An 18,631-nucleotide genomic window follows, 5' to 3' on the forward strand; every position below is an offset into this window, starting at 1 on the left:
ATCTATTGTATACACTTTTTATATGAAGTATATAAATATATAAGTGCAATATAGTATAGATAGTGTATATATAAAATTTGTTTGGATAAGTGAGTAAATAAAACAACACGCCGGTTTGCGAGAGACCCAAAAACGTACTGCGCATGCTCGAGACGAGTGTTTCGCGCTGCGCAATGTTTTCAAATCGTCAATGATGTCTGGTGTAGTGCTGACAATGCCCAACAGTCGTCACTCAAACATGAGCAATTCGTACGATAATTGCGGTTCAGAAGAACGAATGGACGTTGAAATAGACGCTGGTCACGCCGCTACAGCCCGGGGAAACCTAGAGTCGGCAACACGGGCAACATGTTCATCAAACGGCAGCGGCGGGGAGGACGACGAAACAGAGGCCGCGGATCAGGAAAGAGAAGCCACGGGCTCAAGTACTCCGCGCTCCGGGGATGGAATGTCGCGTGTCTGCGGCAGAGAGCAGGAGGTGTCGGTGGAAATCGGGGAGACCTACTTGTGTCAGCGTGCGGATAAGTCATGGCGTAAGCTTATTTAAAACATGACTTATAATGTTTTGTTTATGAACAAAACATTATTTGTAGCATAAACTAACTACTTATGAGATTGTATTGTGTTTTTGTTATGAGAACAGTGCTGCTTGAAAAACGCATATCAACGTCAAAATGCAATATATTACTGTATGTTTTTTACGTTTTCCCCAGATTCAGCAGAGGTTATTCAGTCCAGGCTAAACGAGCAGGAGGGCAGAGAGGAGTTTTACGTCCATTATGTTGGATGTGAGTGTTACATTCATCATTTCATAACATTTAATGTCCATGCACGCGCCATTAATTTACTGCAATTCATGGCTGATCATACATTGGCATAGCAATACACTAATTCACAAAGTGAGCGTGAACTTTCTTATCAATTGCAGTCAACAGACGTTTGGATGAGTGGGTTGGAAAAGCTCGTTTGGCATTGACAAAGACAGTGAAAGATGCAGTGAGAAAGAGTGTCGAGGAAGGTGGTGGTGGTACAGGAGGAGGAGGAGATCTTGGAGACCAGCCGGAGAGGAAGATCACCCGAAACCAAAAGCGTAAACACGATGAGATAAACCACGTTCAGAAGGTTCCTGTCAACCTTTGTGCCTAAAGTTATTGTCTATAAAATCTAAGTCATATTTTTTATATTTCATAACTTTTTGTTATTTTTCTAACTTGTTTACTGAATATCAGTCCTACAGCAAAACTTGTTGTAGTTTGACCACACATTTTCTTCCTTTAGACCTATGCAGAGATGGACCCCACCACTGCTGCCCTGGAGAAAGAGCATGAAGCTGTAAGTGCAGTATTGTTTGCTTTAAGTTATCAGTACTTTTTCCTGTGTTAGCATTACACAACAAACTGTCACTCTATTGTCAATGGGATGAAACTGTGTCCTTTTTCATTTTTAAGATCACAAAAGTAAAATATGTGGACAAGATCCAGATTGGTAACTTCGAGATAGATGCATGGTACTTCTCTCCCTTCCCTGAGGACTATGGAAAACAACCTAAGCTTTGGATATGTGAATACTGCCTGAAGTACATGAAGTTTGAGAAGACTTTCAGATACCACTTGGTCAGTCCTCAATGTGTTTTTTGTGTCTAAATCTGTGTTATTGATACACAAGCTTAGTGTTTGGCAATAAACCACAGGGGGCACTATACATCTTGGGCAGAACTTGACATTTGGCATATGAAGCATATGAAGATTTCAGATGCAAAACCCACAAAAGCTACCTCCATCAAGAATGAGATGATGTTTGAAACCGAATGCTCTTGACAAGTACTATACATTCATCAATAACGTTCACATCAAATCTGCTTAATCTTGCCCTCAGGCCATTCAGAAATACCGGTTATTAGGCAGAATCCATTAAGTGTCTGATTAACAAATAAGCTCATTCACAAGAAATCATGCCAGGTGCGCACAGCGGGTTTTGCATTTGAGCTCTTCATATGTTTTTACATTTTTGTTTAAAGGATTAGTCAATTTTCCTTAAAAAAAATCCAGATAATTTACTCACCACCATGTCATCCAAAATGTTGATGTCTTTCTTTGTTCAGTCGAGAAGAAATTATGTTTTTTGAGGAAAACATTCCATGATTTTTCTCATTTAAATGGACTTTAATGGACCCCAAAACGTATAAGTTTTAATACAGTTTAAAATTGCAGTTTCAAAGGACTCTAAACGATCCCAAACGAGGCACAAGGGTCTTATCTAGTGAAACAATTGTAATTTTTGGCAAGAAAAATAAAAAATATGCACTTTTAAACCACAACTTCTCACGTGACCTCACGTATTTGCGTAATGATGTCGAAAGGTCACGTGTTACTTATGTGAAAGGCACATTTGCGGAACATTTTAAACAATAAAGTGACACAAAGACATAACTGAGTATCATACAGCAACTTTGAATGAACTGTCCTCTTTCTTTACACTTGTTAACACTGGGGCGTAGTTTCGCATACGTCATCCATGACCTATTTTCCATTAAAGTCCATTAAAATGAGAAAAATCCTGGAATTTTTTCCTTTAAAAAACATAATTTCTTCTGGACTGAACAAAGAAAGACAAACATTTTGGATGACATGGTTGTGGGTAAATTATCTGGATTTCTTTTTAAGAAAATGGACTAATCCTTTAAGTCAGTTTGTGATTGAAATGATTTTCAAGAGTTTTCAGAATTTTCATTTTCACTGTGCCATCTACCATCAGTAAGGTTGACAATGTATTTTTTATACAATTTCCTTTTGTTTTCTTACGTCTTTGTTTCTCCACTGCTCCTGTTACAGTCGCAGTGTCAGTGGCGTCAGCCCCCAGGCAAAGAAATTTACCGCAGAAACAATATCTCAGTATATGAGGTGGACGGAAAGGACCATAAGGTGAGGCCTCACCCATGAAGTCACAGATTCAAACCCAAAACATTATTTTTATTAGAGAGTTATCTTTATAAGAATGTGTGTTTTTTTTCCATTATAATGTCCTCCACTTTTTTGCTGTAGATCTACTGTCAGAATCTATGCTTGCTTGCAAAGCTCTTTTTGGACCATAAAACACTTTACTTTGATGTGGAGCCATTCATCTTTTACATCCTTACTGAAGTCAACAAACAGGGAGCACACATTGTGGGTTACTTCTCTAAGGTAAAGTTTATTTATGATTATTTTTACATTGCATCTACACTGCATGCATAATTATTATGCAAATTTGATCACATTCTTTCCAAGCACATTTATCTGAATAACTACCGCAAATATTTTATATAATCATTTATAAGTATTATTGTTAATGAAGCCTGAAAGTGAAACACATCTTATATTCAAGTAATTATGCATAATTATTATGCAGGTTTTCTTTTACATGTAAATTGTCCAAGAAAAGGTTTAACTCACACTGAAAACTCATCATTAAATTCCAATGAGAAAGACGCAATGCTATAGAAATAGCAAAATGCAGGTGTGACCTTTCAGGGTTGGAGATGGTCTTGAAATGAACTCCCAAAACTTACTGCCAGATTCTGCAAGAGAAATTCTTCAAACAGTGATCAGTACGAGTAAAACGTTTCTTTTTAGCCCATTTTACCTGTAAAAGAAAAGCTCTGCACATATATCAGAAAAATATATCACTTATATGGGATTATATACAAAATGAATGGTAGTTATTAAGATTGATGTGGTTTGGAATTTCTGGAATGTGCATGGAAAAAAAGTGAAAGTATTGACTTAATAAAAAAATTATTTGCTTAGTGTATACTAGGTGTAAGCACAAAGTTATTAGGGCTGATTTTTATTCTGCCTTTTCCATGAGCAGGAGAAAGAATCCCCAGACGGAAACAATGTTGCTTGTATTCTCACTCTGCCTCCATACCAGCGAAGAGGATATGGAAAATTTCTAATTGCATTCAGTAAGTTTCAGTTCTGTATCAGTTATTTGGCGGTTTATCACTTTTGGTTTTACCACTTACACTTATAGGTGGCTAATAGTTTTTTTGTGTTTTATTACTCATTTCAGGTTATGAATTATCTAAGCTTGAAAGTACAGTGGGGTCTCCAGAGAAGCCTCTGTCGGACTTGGGGAAGCTAAGTTACAGGAGTTACTGGTCATGGGTACTGTTAGAAATTCTGCGAGATTTCAGAGGGACACTGTCCATTAAAGACCTCAGGTACACATTCAATCTTGTATACGAGTACACACAAGCATACAAATAAATACACGGTGTCCTAACACATAAACATTTGTAAATAGTACAAGTATGAATAAAGAATGAAAACGGAAAGCATATTAGTACTCTGCTATGTAACATTTACAGCCAAGTTTTCAATAAATAGACCAAACTAAGGAATTCTGTCTGTGCCCACAGTCAAATGACAAGTATTACACAGAGTGACATCATCAGCACACTGCAGTCTCTAAACATGGTAAAGTACTGGAAAGGTCAGCATGTCATCTGTGTCACACCAAAACTTGTAGAGGAACATCTCAAAAGTGCACAGTATAAGAAACCTCCAATAACAGGTAACAGTTCTTTTCCTTTCTCTTTAGTATTAAAATTTTTTAAGGCTTAGTTTTAAGCATTTTTAGGAGCATGCATTTTCCTGCATTTTCTTTTACTACTGTTTTTTAAGCTCTAAATTAAAATACTTCAATTTGTGCATTTTAACAGTGGACACACATTGTTTGAAATGGGCACCACCTAAACACAAGCAGGCCAAGATCTCCAAAAAATGAGGGAATCATCCACATCAAAAGAAAGAAATCAGACCGCCCCTCACCCCAAACGTTTGTCACAAATGTAGAAATACTTTCTCAATGAGGGAAGAATAAAAGATGTACATTGTCATTGTATTGAATATGTTATCTCTTTTTTAAATAAATGAAAAAACAATCATTTTGTTGTTTTGTGAGCCTTTCTTTATTTAAATATACCAATTATTTACAGCAGTGTACTACTTGAGTTGATCATTGTTTTCTTAAGTGGTTTAATGTTTAATTCCAGACTCTCTTTCAAGTTCATGTCTTTTTTTAATCAAGCAAAATCTGAAATAAAGCAACAGTTATCCTAAATTATTCATTAGGCAGTATAGAATTACCTTTTCCTCATGAAGCACCTGTCTGGCTTTTAACTGAAATTGGATACTACATTGTCTATGGGTAAGAGACATAGGTATAAAGGTATATATGGCAGAGGTTCAAATGACTTGTCTAAAGGAAGGGTCTTTCAACTAATGAAACAATTTTTTTATCTTAAATATCTAAACAAATGTTTTTTATTTGGGGAGTTATATACCATTTATATATAATCATTCAGTCATTCTATTTTAAGAGAAATGCGCTCCTCAGTCTTTGTTTTAGAACAGAATACAAAGAAAGTCTGTCGGTTTAGTAGAAAATACAGTTTTGTTTTGTTTTGTTTTATGAGTCATTTCAAGAGTTTTAAAAAAGTAAATAAAGTAATTTCTGAAGACTTATCAAATTAAACGTGAAACTCAAAATACTTTACAATCAAGGGCAACGATGAGAAAGTGAAATAGGTTGCAGGCTATCTGTCTTTATTCTATTAAAAGAAAATGGCCAGAAATACGAAAATATTTATATAAAAAAATCGATTTATCTTAAATCAATTTCATTAAAAGTCTTATTAACTATTATCTGTCAGTAATCTAAGTGTATAACACATTAGGCAGGAATTCAGCTCTCCTCCACTATGTGAATCATCTCTATACTGAGAACAACGGGCTCATTATTTGGGAGGAGATTGAAACTGCGGATTGTGATTGGATGCTGCCAGCAGGTAGAAACAGACAGGTACTCAGGCATCCGAGAATTTCTTAGGGCGTTCATTTCTTTTCTCTTGTTCATGCTAAAGGTTTATGTAAACTACTGTTGTGAAATGAGGACATGTATCGTTCTCAGAACAAGGCGTTGTTTATCCGTATCTCGGCGCGATTGATGTCTTTAGGGATTCGGCTTTGAAAAACATTTTTGCTTTAAAAACAAAACGCGCATCACACGGACGGAGCTCATTGCATTTTTTTCTCACATCTGACTAACAATTATCATTTCCTGTTGGATACAGGACCTCTGACATTACAAGTAAGTGTTTCAACAGTTGTTCTTTGTTGCACTAGACCCCGAGGGTCATCCTTAGGGCAAACAACCTAATTCAGCTTTTAAAACATTAACATTATTCTTTACAGAAGACTCACAGTAGAATGACTGATTCACTTAAATTGATTCACTTACTGATTCTCTTGGTTGGGACAGGTAAGACATCTGTTTAGTAATGGTTTTTGATTCACAGCACTCATTAATAAACCCATGATACTTATTTTGTATTTCTGTCTTTGAATCTACTGCAATACAGGTGTGTCAACATGTGATGCACAAGGTAGTTCATACAGTTTCTCTCTTTAGATTCGTAACCTTACCTCCAACAGTTTTTAAACTCCTTTTGTTTCATGTTTGTATTGGTCCCAGTTTAGACAGTGGGTTGATGTAATATTACTTTGGAGGTTTGTTTTATAATAGGTGTGTTCTGTAAGAAAATCTCTAGTGTATGTATTCTAAATTATCTCTGACCTACTCACACAAGCATGTGGTAAGCGACCACTGGGAAAACGCATTGTAGGAGGAGTTGAAGCATCGGAAGGGGCATGGCCATGGCAAGTGGACATCCAAAAGAATGGCCATGTTTGCGGTGGATCCATAATTGCAAGAAATTGGGTCCTTTCTGCAGCACACTGCTTTCCTAAGTATGCCAATGTTTCCAAAATGTTACCCCATTATATGATTATCTTTTTTTGTCAAACTTCTCTATTTCCTGTTTATTCCACACCTTACCAGAATCTAATGTTTTCTGTCTTCTCCCTAAAGGCCTTCGGAAGTGTCTTCGTATAATCTGTACATGGGACGTTATCAGCTCAATGGCAATAACCAGTTTGAGATTGTCAGCCAGGTGCAGCGAGTGGTTGTTCCAGAGGGATACTCTTACCCGCAGGAGGGCAGAGACTTAGCTTTAGTACAGCTGCGCTCTCCGGTCACTTGGTCAGACAGGATCCAGCCTGTGTGTCTGCCTCATGCTGGCCTCCAGTTTGAAAGTGGAACTTTATGCTATGTCACAGGCTGGGGCCACACTCAAGAGGGGGGTAAGTACATCAGTATGCATTGCATTACAAAGAGTTGAATTTGCTGGATATTTCACTTTAAAAGAAGCTAAAAAGCAAAGGAAATAGTGGAGTATACATAATACTATTGTTTTTTTGTTTTTGTTTTTTTATAAAAAGAGAGCACAATTGAGATTTTTTTGGTAACTAGCTGGCTCAATATCTTCATGATTTCCGAATGCATTTAAAACAAGGATGTCATTGCCACTGATTTAAATAAAATATTAAACAATTTGACTTGGAAGTGATATAAGGCGATCTGTCAGTATGAATATTTTGTAATTTCCTTTTATTTATGCAAATAGTCTCTCTCACTGGAGCTGGGACACTGCGGGAAGTGCAAGTGCCCCTTATTGGCCAGAATTCCTGCCAATCCATGTACCAGATTCCACCATCTGATTCAGAAAAGGTGAACATCCTTTCAGACATGATCTGTGCTGGATATGTGGAGGGAGGCAAAGATTCATGTCAGGTATGAAATGACACATTTGTGTATTAAATGGTGGTTTGTAATGATCGTCTTGCTGTTTAAATAACAGTCTGTATTTCTCTCAGGGGGACTCTGGTGGCCCTCTAGTTTGTCCTGTTGGCAATGGGACATGGGTTCAGGTAGGAGTGGTAAGTTTTGGACTTGGGTGTGCTCAAAGAAACCGACCAGGTGTCTACTCCAAAGTCTCAAGTTTTGCAAGCCTCATCCGCTCCACAGTTCCAGAAGCTCAGTTGTTGGGTAATGCTTCGAAGAGTGAAAGTCAAACGCTTTTGATTCTAGGCCTCTTTTTTGCATTAGTGCTTTTTTGGATAAAGTAAGTTAGTTAAGTTTATGTACCATGTACCAGGGAAACTTAACAAAAAGTGTGGTTATGGTATTGTGTAAAAAGCAGCAAACCAGGTTTGCTGAAGTCACATTGACTTGCCATGATGCTGTGTTTTGAATGCTGTCATGATGGAAAATTTAATGAATGAATGCAAGACAAAACAAGTGCAAATTTTTATTAAGAATTTAATATGTTGGCTGATGAAGTGAATAAAAGAATAAGATTCTTAAGACCTCCAAATATTGTAAGAAAGCCAATATCCTATTTAATGTCTTTACATTTCTTGTTTAAAATGTTTAAATGAAAAAAAAATATGGATTTTACTGCATATTGTTGCACATTACATATTACCATATGTCATTTAACATCAGTGTTGTAATCTCATTTATCTTATAAGTGGTATGCTCCCTTTTGCACCCTTCCTCTCTTATTTGTTTTTATGCGTATGACATTGGTTTGTTTAGCTTTTAATTTTAATTTGAAATGTTATCTATTGTGATATGCATACTTGTCAATGTCTCTCCCTTTTTTGTTAACAATGTAAAGCATGTTTAGTGTTTTTTTATACATAAAATGTGTTACATGCAGTTGTTCATATGATTTTTGTACCTAATGTAAACAATAAACGACAAGAACTGTTGTTTGTAATGTTCAATCATTTGTTAAACTAAGAGCATGAACACTATTCTACACTTTTGCCAACATTAAATGGATTTGTGTATCCAAAAGATTTTTGGTTTCACGCGGCCCTGCGCAGAACTATCGGCATACGACATCAAAATTCCGCGAGAGCGATTGGAAAGCACAGCTTCCTACTCGCTCTCGCGATACTCTGATGTCATTCGCCGAATTACCTGCGCAGAGAAGACCTAGTGACATCACTGGTGCCTCCTACAGACACGAACGGACAAAACGCAGTCAGACTCTGCAAAATTGCGCAGTTGATAATTGATATTGCTAAATAAAGGTGACTACACTGGTTAAATTAGTCGTCAGCTTCTGAACAGGATTTCAAGCGCTATCATGGCGTCTAATGGTAAGATGTAATCAATATACCTTTATTTCGCTTTGTTATTCCTTAACGCGAAGGCATAACACACAGTGATGCAAAACGTAGCTAAGTTAACGTTAGGCGTTTGTCATTCGAACGTGTATTTCTTTAAACAGTTAGAGATACAAAAATGAACATGTTATTACAGCCAAAGACGTATTTGATGCATATGTGATGTATTTGTGAGAGGCAAAAGAGAAGAACATGTCGGCTTCCGCCATTTTGTTTGCGGCTTCTACAATTTGACCTGGTTTGTGCTACTGACCTATATTTTATTCTCAGCGTAGTCTGAAGATCAACGATACATCAATTACAATTTCATGTTGGGAAAAAATTGTAAAGTTTAAAGACATTATTTGTTAAGCGCTGCATAACTCGTTTGCATTAACAAATACTTCTTAAACGGTCCCAACTGATCAGTGGTTTGTTGATATAGATTTTGTCTTGTTCTACAAATGCACCATTCTCCTGTACTTCACGTGAACTATTATTTTGCACAAAGGCACGTGCAGATAGATCGAAGCTCTTTATGTCACATCCCAAAACCAATAAGCCACCATAATAAACATGATTGATCTTTTCTCTTTAGATTATGCCCAGTCTTCAAGCCATGGGTAAGTTGATCGCCCATCCTAATGTTTCATCATACGATGGGGGGGGGGGTCATATTCATGCACACAAATAAATTAAATAATAAAATAAACAAAATAATGAGTCAGTTGTGTTTATCCAGACACAGTGGTTTTGGAGGGCAGTCCGGCCAAAGTTACAGTCAGCCCCCTGGTCAGAGCTACAGCCAACAGGGCTATGGAGGCTATAACCAAAACCCAGAGAGCAGCACTTCAACTTATAATCAGGGTGGATATGGCTCCAACTATGGACAGTCCCAGTCAGGTATCATCTAGTTTTGTTTTATCTGAAATGCTAGATATATAGAGTGCTTGTGAGTTTTGTGTTATTTTATTGGAAATTGTAAGTGGGGGAGTTTCAAATGTTGTTGTGGACAATGTGGGGGTCACAACTTACCCAACATCTTGCCTTTTTTAGGAGGATATGGGTCTCAGCCCCCCTCTCAGAGCTACAATCAGTCCTTTAATTCTGGAGGCTACAATAATAGCAGTCAGCCTCCACCATCTCAAAGCGGAGGCTACAACCAGCAGTCTTCTTTTTCTGGCTATAACCAGCCCCCTTCCTCTGGCTCTGGGTAAGTTTTGGGGGGTAAAACTCATTTTAACTTTAAACTGCTTTGGCATTGTGTCATGAACAATGATGAATTAAATTTAATTTTGTGTTTCAGTAACTATAGCAGCAACACCCAATCATCTGGCTATGGGCAGCAGCAGGGTGGGGGTGGCTATGGAAGTCAGAGTAGTAGTGGTGGTGGTGGTGGTTATAGTAGCAGTGGCGGGCAATCTGGAGGATATGGAGGCAGTGGAGGTGAGAGTGGTGGATATGGGGGTAGTGGAGGGCAACAACAGTCCCCTCCACATGGAGGAGGGCCTTACAATCAACCTCCCAACTACAGTTCCCCTCCACCTCAGAATTATGGACAACAAAATCAGTATGGAAAAGGAGGTGAGTGTGACAGATTAGTTTGGCAGGTTATTATTTGTGGGGTTACCTTGCATGGGTTAATGTGAAAGACAAGCATGCATAGGCTTTAAACTGGATTTTAATTGTAGGGTACAATCAGGATTCCCCTCCCATGAGTGGTGGGGGTGGAGGAGGTGGCTATGGAGGCCAAGATGGTGGATATAGCCAGGATGCCAGAGGTGGACGTGGTCGTGGGGGAGGAGGTGGTGGCTTTGGAAGTCGAGGGGCGGGTGGGTTTGACAGAGGTGGTCGTGGAGGTCCCCGTGGTAGAGGAGGAATGGGGTAAGCAAGTATATTAAGTTCATATGTTTCTTATAAAAAAATGTCATTTTCTTCACCACATGCACTCCACCTGTATACATCAGTCTGTTATCTAAGGAAAATTTTAGTTTCCAAAGGAGAAGAGGTACTAGTGTGGGGCAAGTTGTGGATCTGGTCATTATTTAAAGGTTTGAACTGTTTGTTCAATTAAAATAGAGCCAAAGGTGTTCCACTGTATGCAAACCTAAACTGGCTGGGCTAAAAAGTTAATGGTGGCCTTGACCTCGATTAAATGACGATTAAGTATCTTGATTTGGTTACAACGCTACGGTTGACATAAAACAACAACTTTGACATTGTATTACTGAATACTGAATTTGGAGGCCGGAGTGGTCTGGTGTATGATTTATTGGTGGTCCTCGTATCCTCAAGTATTTATCTAAAATGATGCATGAAGTTGGTGCAAGTGTGCTGAATATAATTAAATATTGTGAGAACTTTCCTTGTCATCAATCTACACATAATGCAACCAGCCAGAGGTTCACATAACATTGAACACAAATGATTTAGAATTGTGATGAATGACCAGGCAGGTCTTGATTCGAAATGACAATCTGTTCATCATTGATTACCTGGATTACACTGAACAAATGAACGAATAATGGGTTCGGACCTGTGGCAGTAAGTTTATCATTTTACTACTTTGTTTTGGGAAGGGCATTACATGTTTCTTCACACACTCATACTGCATGAAACCATATGTTTTTAGAGATAAACCCCCTATATAGTGCTTAAGTAGCTTGCTATTTTATATATATATATAACTTATTAGTAATATATGTCGTTCTAAACCACCAAGTGCTCCGATTGTCTTCAGAACACACTTTTTTATGTAAACCGGAAGGGTTCTGTCTGTTCTTCAGTTAGTTGTACTTTTCCCCATTATCAAAAATATCTAAAAATGTGTTCTGGAGACAATCGGAGCACTTGGTGGTTTAGAACGTCACATGGGTAAGTGATTTATGATCAAATTATAATTTTGGGGTGAACTATCCCTTTAAATGTATAAATGCATTTAATTAGCTTGACATGGTTTCAATGTTGTTAAGCTTGTAAAACTAATTTAGAAAATAGCAAACAATTATTAGTATTTATTACAATTTGGTTATTATACTCTGGTTACTACCATTGTCAGGTCACATTAGCAGCAGATGATCTTAAACTCATCAGAGGTTGTGGTCACACATGTGGTTCACACTTCAGGTGTTGTCATGAAAACGCTTGTTATTTAAATCTTCTCCATCCTCTCCTACAGTTTTAATGTGTGTTTCAATGCTTTAATGAATCTTTAAATCTCCTCCTAGGCTGTTTCCTACAAGGTTCAGCGGTTTAGGCTATTCCTTTTGAGGAAGACAAAACAGAAACACAGTATCTAGAAAGCATAAAGAAAGGGACTGAGAAAGTGAGGATTAGTCGATAATACTTTTAAAACATGCATGACTATTTTCATAGGACTTTAGTGTAAGGGAAATGGGTTTTCTTTAAAAAAATGTTAATTTCAGATCATCTTACATTTAAAGGAAAACATCTAAACTACAAAACCACTGAATTATTCTAAAAGGTGCAAAGCAGTTTCCGTCAGTTGTTACAGTATTACTTTAAAAGCAAATGTTTCTCTTCAAAGTAACAGAATATGGCTACGCCTTTTCCTATGTAATGGTGGATGGATGAAGGTCCTGGGTTAAGAAAAGGGCCTTCAATCTGTACAAAGGATTCTGTCCACTGATACACATAAATATAAATCTTGAACGGTTACAAATATGTGGTAGGAGTTCTTTTAAAATAGGCCAAATGGTAATAATGCAGAGCCTGCATGACTTTAGGAAGAAATATTACAAGGTTTCCAAAAGCCCTTATGGGTTATGATCCAAGATGATCTTAGTGAGAGGGGACAGCAGGGAAAGTGGGTCGATCGGAATCTTGTAGAAAGAATGGTGGAGATGATGGGCTCTTTCCAGCCTCAAGAGTGAAATGGGGCATCACCCTCATCAACCTTCAATTCGTCTCGCTTGTCTCTTCTTCTCCATCAGAATGGGCGATCGTGGAGGATTCAATAAGTTTGGTGGTAAGTGACAAACTCTTTAAACAAGGAATCTCAGGGGTTTAAAGAGTGCCTGGTCTAAGAGGGAGGAATGGGGTCTGGTCATGTCATAGACTGAAATGAATGTGGTAACCATGTATGTGGTCAAGATAAGCGGTAAAAACTAAACTATGTTATTACCATTATGCACGTTAATATATGACATCATCAAGACTCATTTCTGTATACAATGTACGAACAAGATCTTGGTAAAATGGCAGTTGTGGAATATTGATAAGTGTTGTCACCTGGAAGCTATAATTAACCTATAATGGGAGATTTTAAGGGCTTTGAAAAATATTTGCCCTTGTGAAGCTCCTGACACTCTTGTGAAACGTCATAAGAAATCTTCGGTGCTTTTTGTGGGTGTTTGAGATGGATTTCAAGCACAATCATAAGGTCTAGAAATGGAAGTGGAGTGGAATGGAATGTATCACTTTTTAACATATTTTACCAAATGGTGGGGAATACACGGACCCTAGGAACTGATCATCACCCAAATGCTGCTGCATGTATCCAAATGTAGAAGAATTGAAGTTAATGAACAGGTCCAACAATTACACTACACTTGGGGCCGGGAATGGTTTGGTCTTCACTATGACACACAGTTAAGTTTTATACTGGTCGAACTGTTCGGGAATTGAACTGTGTAAACCTTTATCGGTTTAAGTGTTCTAACAAGACTGGAATTGTCTTGTTAATACAAGGGAATGTGTTACATATTCAAGATGTTCGTCAGTCTTCCCAATCCAAAATTCTGGTACTGACTACTAAACTTTTTGTGTTGTTTTTTTTTTATTATAATGGAGTACCTTGGAGATAACACTTTTTTTTTTCTTCACTAAACAACTTGCATTCTGAGTGGTTTGCTTTTTTAAATCATTTTAAAAGAAATCAAAAACATACTTGAAAATCTATTCTGTTTGTGTAAGTTTGGCCAAATATAAGATGATGGTTTTAGCGTCACACTGGTTTAATAAAGATCCTGATACGTAATAAATCAACACAAGACAATAATGTAACATTTTAAGCTAATGTATTTGATTAACATTTAGTATGTGCTGAGAGCATTTTGTCAATATCATTTTCTTTTTTGATGGATGTGATGTTTTGTGGCTTTTACATCTGAGACTTCAAATAGAGGCCTAATGATAATGAATTAATATGATGGTGTATTCACAATATATGGCATGATTTAAAATATAAACTACAAATGTCTGAGCATCTCAGCAATAGACTGAAACTTACTTGCTTGTCACATATTCTGATACTGCACTTACGGGTATAACAAGGTAATGAAGCTTGGTAATGTGTGTCTGGCTAGCTCAAAAACAATTTTTAACAAAGCAATGATATGAAGTTGGGTCCACTTAAACTCTTATGTTCTACATGAATCTTTTTTTTTCTTATTTTGCTGAAGACCAGGATTTAAAATCTGAACAGACTACTACACTTTATGGTTGCCATATACACCGTCTTGCTTAATTTCGTTGCACTCCAAAAATGAAAGTACACCATTGTATACGTTCTTTTTTTTAGTAGTCTTACCCAAAGACATGTGTGAGAAAAAAGACCATTACAATCTTTGTACGCTTTGTGTCAGTAACTGATTTCATTATTTGGAAAATGTATTTGAGGTTGCATTAAAGGTGCACTGTGTAAAAGTGAATTTTTCATCTACATGCACAGTGGGTCCCCTTACATGGAAGTTGCCATTTTGGACCGGCATGTTTTTACAGTAGCCTGAAACGGACAAACTGCTTTGCAGAGCAGTTCCAGATGATGACCTGTTTGTCCTATGGTGTTTACCATAGCTTCTCTGTGCGTTTCAAAAGGGGGTTGAGCTATGGACTGAGCAATTGTACCGCTAGATAACGGTAACATCTACACAAAGCTGTGGTGGTGGTTGCTTAACCTGGGCACATCTTGCGGTTGAGGTATGGACATGCTCGAACATCAAAGAAATTGAGAACTTGAAAATTTGCTTTCATGGGACGGAGAATGACCTTGTGGAGGGTACCACAGCACAATTGTCTCCCATATAATATTTGATGTGTTGTTTAAACTGGTGTTTAGTTATTCAGCCAATAATGAACAAAATGGGTATTTAGTGCCCGGTTGAAAAATAATATTTGTTTAAAAGTTGTTGCTTGGTTGAAACTTTATTATGCATGTTTAAAAGTTGACTAAATACCTCCAACTAATAAGCTGAAAAAATTGTGACCCCAAAAATGTCCAAAGACTGCTACAAGGTAGCTAGACTGTAAATGTTTAATTTTTTTCTGCGGCTAGGTGGATTTTGTGTGTGTAACCACTAACTATAACATGTAAGATATGAATGGGTATTATATGGAGTAATTTAGTAAAATCTGTTTATAAGGATACCTCAAGCTACAACAATTAGGGTGGGAGCAAGATTCTCCAACTTGTGCTCTTAAATGTAAGTTTTGCATTTCCAACTAGACAAGTTGTCATTTTTAAAAGCAGGCACAACGGTCTGATTCAAAACTCTGATTGTATCATTGCTGTTATTAAGTCAGAAATGCAGCTATATTTGCTTTAGTTCCAGTTTTCTAGAGTATATTGTGTTGTATGTGTATGTATGTATGTCAGAAGTAATGTAAATGCGGTTTTGTGAATTATCTATGTGCATACAGTATTTAATATACATGACTGTTCCTTTACTTCAAAGGGCCCAGGGATCATGGAGCTGGTGGGCCAAACAGTAAGTACTTCATCTCAACTAGTTACTAATATTGTGTTACACAAGAAACAGTAAGGACAATTTTTTTGTTTGTTTTTTACAGTGCAGGAGCAGGATAACTCTGACAACAACACCATTTTTGTACAAGGTCTTGGAGACAACTACACCGTGGACTCGGTCGCAGAGTTTTTCAAACAGATTGGCATCATCAAGGTAAACAAATACAAAAGGTTGCAAAAAACTTGATGTGCAGCAGCTGTTTTTACTTTGCCTCACTGCTCTCATTTCCTCACACAGCTCAATAAGAAGACTGGATTACCCATGATAAATCTGTATACAGACAGAGAGACAGGCAAGCTCAAGGGTGAAGCTACAGTTTCCTTTGATGACCCCCCGTCTGCCAAGGCTGCCATTGATTGGTTTGATGGTGGGTTAAAATGGACCATATGACATCATATGTGATCTCTTTTCCTTGAATCCAGTTTGCATTCTCATTGTCTGTTTAAATTGTGTTACATACATATAACTTTTCTCTACAGGTAAAGACTTCAATGGAAACCCAATCAAGGTGTCCTTCGCCACTCGTAGGGCTGACTTTGGACGAGGGGGTGGAGGTATGAGAGGTGGTCGTGGTCGTGGAGGTAAAGTCTCTGTATATTTTTTTGGTTTCCTTCTCTTCAAGTGATTGCCTTTTGTTTCCTAACATTGTTTTGTCTCCTTTCCCACAGGGCCAATGGGCCGTGGGGGATTTGGTGGAGGACGAGGTGGTGGTTTCCCAGGCAATAATGGAGGAGGTGGTGGTGGCGGCAATGGTGGCCAGCAGAGAGCAGGGGACTGGAAATGTTCAAACCCGTAAGCGTTGGTTTGCACATACTCTTAAGAGACTGAAGATGTTATTATGAAGCAAATGTTACACGTTGCTTTTCCATTGTGTATAGGACTTGCGGTAATTTGAACTTCTCATGGCGAAATGAGTGCAATCAGTGCAAATCTCCCAAACCTGAAGGCAGTGAAGGTGGAATGCCACCGATGGGAGGTAAAGAATAACTTTCCTGCCAAATTCTTGCATTGTCAAGGCATTATCTGACTTGATTAACTTGTGGAAAGTGCTTAAAAGCATGTGTTTGTATAGGTGGTTATGATGGGGACCGGGGCGGCAGAGGTGGTTTTGATCGAGGAGGAGATCGTGGTGGGTTCCGTGGTCGTGATCGAGGGGGCTTTAGAGGAGGCAGAGGAGGAGACCGGGGTGGATACGGACCTGGCAAAATGGACTCAAGGTGACTTCTTATTATGCACTATGTTGCATAACTTTAATTAATTAATTACTAGAATGTTTGTACATTATTTACTGTGATACACTGGCTTTTAATACTATTTTAAACATGTGGGCACAATATATTTTATTGTCTTCTCTGTTTTATGTTTTTCAGAGGTGACCAGAGACATGACAGGAGAGAGAGACCTTACTGATAAGAAACTTTTTAAAACTTTTGTTGTTTAAATCAGATTTGAAATTGATGTGGGACCAGTATGCACTCTATCTTAACACTTGTATACCTTGTTACGCATTTTCTTTGTTGTATATTGGGAGGTTTTGTTTTAGTTTTGGTAATATTGTTTAATTTGCACATTATTTTTCCATTCATATTTAAATAAGAAATGTTCTCTCGCTCTGAATTTTCTGGTGTTTTGGTCACAGCATTAGTAGTGTCCGTGCTGTTTATTGAAATACTTTTTTGACATTTTGAAAATAGGTAATGATGGATAAAAAATAAAGTAAAAAAATAGCAATAGTGGTGTTTGTAATTTTTTTTCTCTTAGCGTTTTTATCATTGTAGGATCAGTGTATTTCAATTAATTTTAAGTTCAAACTAATTATCTCTGTGTGAACGATTTTTTGTTTTTGTTGAAACATGGTTGAACTAATAGGAAGAGTGCTGTCAGTGGGAATGATATTTACAAAGAAAAATAAGCAATAAATATATTTTTGTATTACATACACTCGTTAAATCATACTGGATGTGACTTAATGGTCATTGCTCAAGTACAAGAAAGTTATGGGTTCGAACCGCAGGGAAGACACTGATATGCATGCAAGTCGCTTTGGATAAAAGCATATGCCCAATGCATAAATTGTCAATGTCATCGGAATTTCAAATGGCTACAGTTTTGTGGGACTCCCTTCTGTTCTGCAACTGACTCCAACCGACCTGATGCCCTGTGGAAGATGAGACATCCAAGTTATATTCTAGAAGCAGCGAGCCACATCTAAAGAGGTGAGATCAGTGAAAAGGTACTCAACAATCAAGACAAGTCCATAAAACACTCATGATGAGACTTGAAAACGCGCGCATATTTTCCAAGAGTTAACATATAACAGTTTAGCACCACCTGCTGTTCACCGAAGTGTAACGTATTTTATTTTGTTGGAGTTTATATACAAAATCATGTCAAACGTAAATTCAATTTTAAGAACTGAAATTCAGGCGCAGTTTAGACAATTTCCAGATCTCCAATTTGAGATCTCGCGTGCTTTAGACGAGTTTCTCTCTCCGCCTTTTGAAACATACGTAGACAACATTCAATATATTCATGAAATAACAATGACATGTATATAAATTTTGCTTTTAATTTGTCACTGTAAGATATAACTTTCTGCGATTAATTTATTTATCCTCTGAACTTTTCTTTTAAACTTGTTGTAGTACATTTACTAACGTATGTTTTCTATTTGCGTTTTAATAAACACTATAATTCGTGAATTATTTATTGAAAAACCCTTATGTACCCTTTTTTTCTTGTCATTAGGCTTTTTATTTGCCATAATACAACATTAAGTTTGCATGACGAAGGCCGAAATGTTGC

At 37.4% G+C, this 18,631-nt stretch overlaps 3 protein-coding genes across 3 annotated transcripts; all 3 read left to right on the forward strand.

The window, feature by feature from the left end:
- Positions 1-154: 154 nt before the first annotated feature.
- Positions 155-4,927, forward strand: kat8 (K(lysine) acetyltransferase 8). The gene is made up of 11 exons (XM_065277234.2): positions 155-533; positions 714-788; positions 929-1,122; positions 1,279-1,332; positions 1,449-1,613; positions 2,832-2,921; positions 3,042-3,182; positions 3,850-3,943; positions 4,051-4,201; positions 4,400-4,554; positions 4,703-4,927. Exons 1-11 carry the CDS (start codon positions 191-193, stop codon positions 4,765-4,767), a joined length of 1,527 nt encoding a protein of 508 aa, XP_065133306.1. The 5' UTR covers positions 155-190; the 3' UTR covers positions 4,768-4,927.
- A 775-nt stretch (positions 4,928-5,702) lies between these two features.
- LOC135760241 (serine protease 33) lies at positions 5,703-8,641 on the forward strand. Its single transcript, XM_065274187.2, has 7 exons — positions 5,703-6,132; positions 6,237-6,303; positions 6,404-6,427; positions 6,632-6,791; positions 6,913-7,184; positions 7,508-7,674; positions 7,758-8,641. The coding sequence occupies exons 2-7, from the start codon at positions 6,252-6,254 to the stop codon at positions 8,007-8,009; spliced, it is 927 nt and encodes a 308-aa protein (XP_065130259.2). The 5' UTR covers positions 5,703-6,132; positions 6,237-6,251; the 3' UTR covers positions 8,010-8,641.
- A 266-nt stretch (positions 8,642-8,907) lies between these two features.
- Positions 8,908-17,763, forward strand: fus (FUS RNA binding protein). Its single transcript, XM_065277232.2, has 15 exons — positions 8,908-9,053; positions 9,658-9,682; positions 9,802-9,962; positions 10,116-10,272; positions 10,366-10,643; positions 10,751-10,943; positions 13,013-13,047; positions 15,755-15,787; positions 15,870-15,979; positions 16,064-16,193; positions 16,306-16,407; positions 16,495-16,618; positions 16,705-16,802; positions 16,899-17,043; positions 17,197-17,763. Exons 1-15 carry the CDS (start codon positions 9,041-9,043, stop codon positions 17,234-17,236), a joined length of 1,644 nt encoding a protein of 547 aa, XP_065133304.1. The 5' UTR covers positions 8,908-9,040; the 3' UTR covers positions 17,237-17,763.
- Positions 17,764-18,631: the final 868 nt, after the last annotated feature.

Source organism: Paramisgurnus dabryanus, chromosome 3 (genome assembly GCF_030506205.2).
Source record: "Paramisgurnus dabryanus chromosome 3, PD_genome_1.1, whole genome shotgun sequence".
NCBI lineage: Eukaryota > Metazoa > Chordata > Actinopteri > Cypriniformes > Cobitidae > Paramisgurnus > Paramisgurnus dabryanus.